This window comes from Leuciscus leuciscus, assembly GCF_965113295.1.
Source record: "Leuciscus leuciscus genome assembly, chromosome: 14".
Classification (NCBI taxonomy): Eukaryota; Metazoa; Chordata; class Actinopteri; order Cypriniformes; family Leuciscidae; genus Leuciscus; species Leuciscus leuciscus.
The window spans coordinates 11,512,629-11,520,889 of NC_138738.1; the positions used below are offsets into that span (position 1 = coordinate 11,512,629).

An 8,261-nucleotide genomic window follows, 5' to 3' on the forward strand; every position below is an offset into this window, starting at 1 on the left:
TGGCTGCCCTTGCATCGTCCAAGTGGAATCTGCACTGGTGCTGGTGGTTGAGGAGAGACTCTGACATGATTGTAAAGCGCTTTGGGTGTACAGTAGTACAGGAAATGTGCTATATAATTACTTTATTCATTCATTCATACATTGCTACACATACGCCTTTGACAGTTACAGATTTGAAAAATAAAAAGGCGGGAAATAAAAGAACCCTTAAAAACCATTTCAGAATATGGTTCTTCAGGATGATACAGTTCTAAATAGAACTGTTACTACGTGTAAAGAACCTTTAAAGAACCATCTTTTGAGAGTAGGGGAGAGCGGGGCACAACCTAACACTTTTTTGACTTTCTCAGTTTGTGTAAATCCACTTGGGGTTCAGGGAATTTCTTTTCCACATTCATTTCACACATGTCTAGTACAATTATGTGGTTTTGTTTCTTTAATACAGTGTATACTTTTTTCTTGATTTACCCTGAAATAATGGAAGTAAAATGTGACAACAAGGGGCACATTGTAACATGACCATATGACAGATTAAAATGTTATTTGATCTAATAAAAAAAATATACAAGACAAACTAAAATATTGTATCAATAAAATACAATTATTTACTTTTTCATATAAAATAATGGGATTTTTTAATAATTAAAAATAAACACATTTTTGAGTTTGACAACAAAAATACAGCAAAACACAGCTATACAGCATGGTTCAAAACAATAATAATGAATCATTTCTGAACATTGACTTTTTAGTCTTATTTCATCTATTTCCATCCATCATCAATAGATTTTATAAAAGTAAAGAATAGCATAGTTCTAATAGGGTTGTGCCCTACCTGCGCAACTAATTTAAACCATGCTAGTGTCTTCTGCTGGTTAAAAAACAGATATAATATTAAAATAATTTCAGATTTTAAATTAACTCAAAAACAGAGATGAAAAATCAACTTCAGTGAGAAATTTACTTTTGCTATGGTTAAATAAATGTTCGGTGATATCTTAAAGATTAAAGTTCTGTCAGGACCACTATCGTCATATATGATTGACAATTAGCATACAGTTTGGATTGGCGGTATGGTTCCGTTCTGGGCGAGAACTCCCTTCGCATCCATGCAGCCTAGCATGGATAAGAGCTGGGAGAGCAGCAATAATCCCCCTTGGGGTAAACAGAACAGATTATTATTCTATTTTGGCTCCTGCGATGGGTAGGGAGGCGTCCCATCCCTGTGCGTAGAGCCGACCAGATGAACCAGTTGTTTCCAGTGATGACGGTCTTGTGCCAGCTGCTCTGCATCCTCCACAGCAACTCCATGTTGTTGGAGGTCGCCCGCAAGGACATCAAGCCATCGGGTCCGGGGTCTACCTCGTGGTCGTCTCCAGCCTGCGGCCCTCGGATCAAACTGGAGAATGGCTCTCGTCGGATGGTCAGGAGGGAGCCGGAGGACATGGCCGAACCAGCGGGTGCGACGTTGCGCAGCCAGGCAGGATGCTCTGGGCTGGCACGTGCGGGCTCTAAGCACTTGATTGGAAACCCGCTGTGGCCACCTGATGTTCTCGATGGTTCTGAGAGCCCTGCTATCGAAGCCATCTAATCTTGCAGCCAGTGTCTTATTTAAGGGCCAAGTCTCCGAGCCATAAAGCCATAAATACTCCGAGCCATAAATACTGCTGAGTTGTAAATCCGGAGCTTCGTCTTGCGTGAGATGGTCTGGTGCCGCCAGAGTGGTTTCCAGAAGGACTGCAGGGCTGACGCAGCCAGGGCTCTTCTGAGGGTAATCTCTGGTTTTAGGTCCCCGTTGTCTGTCACTATGGATCCCAGATACACAAAGTTCTTGACAGGCTCTACAATGTTATTGCCAAGCCGCAGGGAAGGTGGATGCGGTCTGTCACCGACATACATGAACTTGGTTTTCGTCCAGCTCACCTGAAGGCCAAGCTTCTCAGCCTCTTCACTGTATATACCCAGAGCGTCTCTCAGCTGGCTGTAGGACCTGCTGAGCAGGATGGTGTCGTCAGCGTACTCCAGGACAGTCAGGTGGTAACTGCCGAAGGACACTCCGGGGACCCGCTCACAAACCCTGGACATCAGATGGTCAATGATGCAGTTGAAGAGGTCAGGAGCAGCCACGCAGCCCTGGCGAACGCCACTGGAGATGGGAAACCAGTCTGAGTCTCTGCCGTTGATGCGGACACAGCTCTGAGCGTTGCTATAAAGCAGCTTGAACAGGGCAACAATCTTGGGTGGTGCTCCAAGGGCATGTAGAATACTCCACAGTGAAGTGTGGCAAACGGTGTCAAAGGCAGCCTTCAGATCTATGAACCCGATGTAAAGATGGCGATCTTTAAGGAATTCATAGGTCTTCTCTATCAGCAAGCGAACGGCGGAGATTTGGTCTGTTGTGGAGCGGTTAGGCATGAAGCCAGCCTGCTGGGGACGGCGGCTGCTTCTGATGGCTGGGAGAGCACGAGTGAGCAAGATCCTGGTAAAGAGCTTGCCGGGGATGGAGAGAAGGGTAATGCCTCTGTGGTTGCCGCAGACTAGCCTGTCACCCTTACGTTTCCAGAAGGGCAAGATGACTCCTCTGGTCCAGTCGCTGGGAAGCCTCTCTGTCTCCCACACCTCATTGAATATGTGGGTAAGCCACTCGACGATGCTTTCACCGCCTGATTTTAGCATCTCAGCGGTTATTGCACAGATGCCGGGGGCTTTCCTGTTGTTAAGTTTTTCAAGAGCGGCTCTGACTTCCTCAGGTGTGACAGGGTCTGTACTGCAGACAGCACTAGGGGCTGCAGCGTTAGTGGCCGATGAGATGGCGGGATCAGCCGGGGAGGTACCATGCTGCAGGAGGAGGCTGAAGTGCTCTTTCCAGCGTTCGAGGCAGTTTGCTTCAGTTGCTATAAGGTTGCCATCAGAATCTTTCACCAGGGCTGTCTTGATGCGTGGGCCATTACGGGCTTGGCGCAGCAGACTGAAGACACGGCTCATATTGTTGTTATTGGCCGCGGACTCTAGGTGTTTAGCTTCTGCTTGCCAGAACTTCTCCCTATCCTCGGCTATAGCCACATTGCGCTGGCGGTTCAGTCGCTGACCCTCCGTCAGGTCACCTCGGAGCCGGGCCTCACGCCGCCGGTCGATGATGTTGAGTGTCCTCTCCTATATCCAAGGCTTTTCGGGGAAGGTCGAAGGCATCCAAAGACATTGTGAGCTGACTGGATGACACTTTCCTTGAAGGTCTCCCAGTTGTTCACCTTTTCGGTAGCCAGGTTATCAAAGGTGCGGCGGATGGCGCAACTGAAGTCTGTGGCGATTTGTGGATCACTGAGTAGGGAGGAGTCCAGGCGAGGCTGAGTCTTGGTGTGCTGGTTGGCTCGCAGCTTTAACTTGAGCTGGGCCACCAGCAGGCGATGGTCTGTGTTGCCAAGCTCTGCTCCTCGGTACACACAGCAGTTGGTGACAAACGGCTTCCAGCATCGAGAGATGAGGATATGGTCCAGCGCTTTCCTGGTTCTGCCATCTGGGCTGTACCATGTCCAGTGATGGATAAGCTTCCGGGGAAACCAGGTATCAGCAATGCAGAGGTTGTTGTGGTGGCAGAGAAGGAGAAGGCGGTTACCGTTGTCATTTGTGGACCTGTCAGCAAAGGTTGTGCCGACAGGTGAGCCTGTGGACTGATCACTGCTAGACAGAGTGGCGTTGGCATCGGTGAGGATGATGGTGATGTCGTGTGGTGAGGCTTGGCCAACAGCCTGATGGAGTTGGTCAAAGAAGGCATCCTTCGCATCAGCGACATCGGTGGGGGCATAAGCAACGATTACTGTCATCTTGCCGTGTTGGTGGAGAAAGCGGGCCGACAGTAATCTGTCGCTCAGGGGTGTCCAGCTGATGAGGGACTTGCGGAGGGCCTTTGGGATGGCAAGTGCCACGCCATAACAGATACAGAACCAACATGAACATTTGCAAATATATTTAATTCAAGATTTTAAAGTACAACATTATTCGATAATTATTCTGATTCAAGGGGAATCAGAATGTCAAATCCTGACTGGGCGAGAGGAGGAGCTGGGGATGGAGGAGGGTATTTAGCTCCTGAGAAACGCGATAGCTGCTGATAATACTGAAGGAGCTTATATATGTATATGGTGATGGGCGTCGTATTCCTATAGGTAGATGTGGATCAGCTGAGGATCAGCTGATGCGAGCTTGACTAACGTGACCTGCCAGAACTAACAAGCTACGCTTGATGTAAAGATTTTTTTAATTTTGAAAAAAATTATAAAAATTGTGTTGATATGGCAACTAGTACATACACCAAGTTTTGGCATGCAAGCATGTGTGTAAAGTTTTAAACCATGTTACAACTAGCTCCGCTCACCCCATGAATATAGGCCTATATGTAATCTGGATTTACTACATTGGCCATGTTTTTCATATAGTTGGATATAAAAATCTATGGAGTTTGTTAAACATGCTTTAAACACCAACTTTTTTTATTTATTTTTTTATTACATTTTTGTAGTAGACTGTTCAGATTATAGTCTTTTGGTGCTGACCAGCATATAGTTCAAGAAAGAATGAAGTCTACAATGAATCCACAAACACTCTGATCAACCTAAACATAACAGTTGTAATGGGGAGAAAACATTTCAGTGAATCTATAATAAAATAATGTTATGATCCTGCATTCCTTTGGTTCTGAACAGAATTTCTCCATTTCAGTCCCTTGTGAAGATTGCTGTTGATGTGAGGGAAGAACGTTTGTTACAATCTAAACCTGAAACATACTGAACTTTATTATTTTGAATACTGTTCAATTCTGTCTGTGGCCATGTTTCTGAATTAATAAAAAAGGAAGACACAAAAAGACTTGGGGTTGTTTGTGTTTCAGGGAATTGATCTGTCATTTTGATATTTAAAATTAGCAATTATTTGGTTTAGCTACTAATAACATGCCCTTATATGGTACTTCATTTAGAATCAATGACTTTCACCTGTGTTATATTGACTGAGTAAATTGACAGGTTCAGAGAAAAATTATGCTTGTCACGAGAAAGGTGGAGCCATTCTGATTTACATCTGCATAAATTTGGATGGTAGCACCCTAATGTATCATTGAAACAAGCTTGGCAATGATGGGGTTTTGGCAGGTTGGATTTGGATTGGTGTTTATTCTTGCACTTGGATTTTCTGAAGCACAATGGAGAGCAAGAGCAGCACATAATCAGAGTCCAAGCAAGTTTAAGCCTAGAACATTAGCTCAAGCTTCTCGACAGGCTGATTCCGGGATGTCTTTGGTTCCCAGTAACGCTTTATTTGCACCACAAATGTTTCCCAATCAGTTTCCTGTCCAGACACCAGTCAGGACTGAATTTGGAAAGTCTTCTCAAGATCTTATGGGTGTTCAGTTAAAAGAGCTGTTGCAGGGTCCAATGGCGAAACTGACGTGGAGCTTTCCAAGTCTACAAGAGGAACCACAGCAGCCAGACGTTCCTTTTGACTTGCCTTATCCTGTCCCTGCCAACAGTGTAGCTGCTCAGTGTGGAGAGAATTCAGTACATGTGGAAGTGATGAAGGACTTCTTTGGGACTGGGCACCCAGTGTTGTCCTCTGGTTTTACACTTGGAGGCTGTACTGCAACTGGAGAGGATTCTTCTGCTCAAGTGCTGATCTTTGAGTCTGAACTGCATGGATGTAGCAGCACATCAATGGTAAGGCTCTGTTGTGACAATCATAGGTATTCTGAACTGTCCTTGTGACTTCTTCTCTTAACCTTTCTGTTTAGGTGACTGAGGATGAGCTTGTCTATAGGTTCAACATTATCTACACCCCACAAGAGGCTTCATATGGTGTTCCTATTGTCAGGAGCAGTGGTGCGGTGGTTGGTATCGAGTGTCATTATCCAAGGTGAGGATTCAATTAATTCAGGCTCACCAGATGTTCTAACCCTGCCGTTCATGGGCAAGAGATGACCGCTTGTTTAACTCCTACAGAACACATAATGTGAGCAGCGATGCCTTGATGCCCACTTGGATCCCATATGTCTCAACTAAGGTTGGAGAGGAAGTCTTTGTCTTCTCCCTCAAGCTCATGACTGGTTGGTGTAGGCCAAAAAGATTTGTAGCATGCTTGTGACTCATCTGTTAAGACTTCTTTTTTTCTCTCTCTCTGCAGATGACTGGAGATTTGAGAGGCCTTCTAACCAATACTTCCTGGGTGACATGATAAATCTTGAAGCATCAGTGCGTTTGTACAGCCATGTTCCCGTCCGTGTGTTTGTGGACAGCTGCGTGGCTACTGCAGTCCCTGATGTTGCTTCTGTCCCCAGATACTCCTTTATTGAGAATAATGGGTAAGAGGTGCTACCTCATGCAACCCCTTCTGGAAGCTGGGATACGTGACTTCTAACTGGGTTCTGTTCACAGGTGCCTGGTTGATGCCAAGCTCACAGGCTCCACGTCTTCCTTTATGCCCCGGACTCAAGGTGATAAGCTAGGGTTTCAGCTAGAGGCGTTCAGGTTCCAGCAAGCAGACAGTGGGCTGGTATGTATGTCTTGTAGTTGTGTAATTATTTGTATGATATGCTGTACAAACAATTGTCTCTGCAGGTCTACATCACATGCATTTTGAAGGTGGCTGCAGCAACCTCTCCAAGTTCTGAACAGAAAGCTTGTTCATTCTCTGCTAATGGGTATGTTGCATGCTAGATTAGTGTTCAGATGAATTAGTTGCTTTAACTTAATTGAGGGTTTGTTTTGTCAGGTGGGTGTCTGCAGATGGTTCTGACCAGGTGTGTGTCTGCTGTGACACTACTTGTAGCATCAGAAGTGGAAGTGATCAACTGCTTACAGGTTTGGACTAACTCTGATAACTTGTTGTCATGCATGGCTTTAGTTCTCACTAATCATTTGTTCCTCAGATCTACGCTGGGAAAGGGCATCTGTCGGCCCCATTGAGGTTAAAGAATATGGCCAAAAATAACTAGAAATGACATGCGACTTGTGGTGATCTTAATAAATGTTAATAGCCTATATTTGTTGTTGTCTTTACTTGCACAAATACTACACTTAAACATTTATTCAGTTTACATGGTTTCTGTTCAGATTTGTACCAGGGTGGTCCTTATCAAGTCCCTTTTTTTTTTTTTTTTTTTGCAAAATGTTAGTGTCTTAACCTCTTAAACTGTTCCTTTTAACTTCAAAATTAGAAATATGCAAAAATGTTGACAAATATTTAGAGGTAGCTCAATCATGTGGAAGATTGCCTATGTTAAGCTGTGTGGCGTTACTGTGATATGCAAGTAATATTAAAAGTTGCTGCAAAATAATTTTATTGAAATCAGAGCAACAATCTAAAAAGCACAACATTTTCAACAATCCCTCATTTCTGATGCTCAGCAGCCAGTGTTGACTTTTTGCAGTCTGGATAGATCCGTCAATGATTTTCCACCACATGAAGGAGAAACTGCAATTGTTCTTCAGAGTGTGTGAGATAGCCATTGTATTCTTGAATCAGAGCCACTCCTCTCTCGGCGTGATCATTGACTACTTTCATTGCATGTATGGTTGCCTGTGCCTCCTGATAATCTGCTTGATTCGGCCAAAATTCCGGGTCAATTTCAAGGAACGTAATGTAATTTTTTTTTATTACTGCATATTGCTCAAGTCATTTGTGGGGCTAGGCCTATTACAACACTAAGGGCATTTCAATAGCATCATATCCTTACTGGATGCTTTTGCTTTATTATTGGGGGTTCAAGTGTGTATGCTGAAACCCTTGATAGAATTTTCAAGTAAGAACTTGAAACTGTGAGGGATGGTAGTATTCCCACCCTGTCTGTCACCAAGGCTCACCCCAATCGACGTGATGGTGGTGCCACTGTGATAAACACAATAGGGTTCCATAAAAGAAACAATCATAGTATGAAATTCAATTAAATATATTTTGTTTTATAAGCTACCATATTACTTTTTTAATTTTAGATCTCATAGATTTATTCTTACTCTTGACCAGGACGTCCTGCTCTGGCTGTTCCTCAGCAGCAGGGAGGACTTCGGAAGTTGGAGCTGTATGTTAAATCAAACAAAAATTATGAACAAAATTAGAGTGGTACTTTTGACTTGATTTCTTGAATTAAACTTCTCTAAACAATGCAAATCTATTTGTTTCGGAATTCAAATTCTCACATACTGACTGGTTTTGTAATGGCGTCTAAACTACCCTCAAATCAGGCCGTGATCAAAATCTTTCATTTAATTTTTAAATTG

General features: G+C 44.0%; 1 protein-coding gene across 1 annotated transcript; it reads left to right on the forward strand.

The window, feature by feature from the left end:
• Positions 1-509: 509 nt before the first annotated feature.
• On the forward strand, positions 510-7,022 carry LOC309474627 (zona pellucida sperm-binding protein 3-like). The gene is made up of 9 exons (XM_082137175.1): positions 510-1,010; positions 4,249-5,705; positions 5,780-5,901; positions 5,988-6,091; positions 6,169-6,346; positions 6,420-6,537; positions 6,603-6,685; positions 6,757-6,845; positions 6,914-7,022. The coding sequence occupies exons 2-9, from the start codon at positions 5,127-5,129 to the stop codon at positions 6,973-6,975; spliced, it is 1,335 nt and encodes a 444-aa protein (XP_081993301.1). The 5' UTR covers positions 510-1,010; positions 4,249-5,126; the 3' UTR covers positions 6,976-7,022.
• The last annotated feature ends 1,239 nt before the right edge of the window (positions 7,023-8,261 follow it).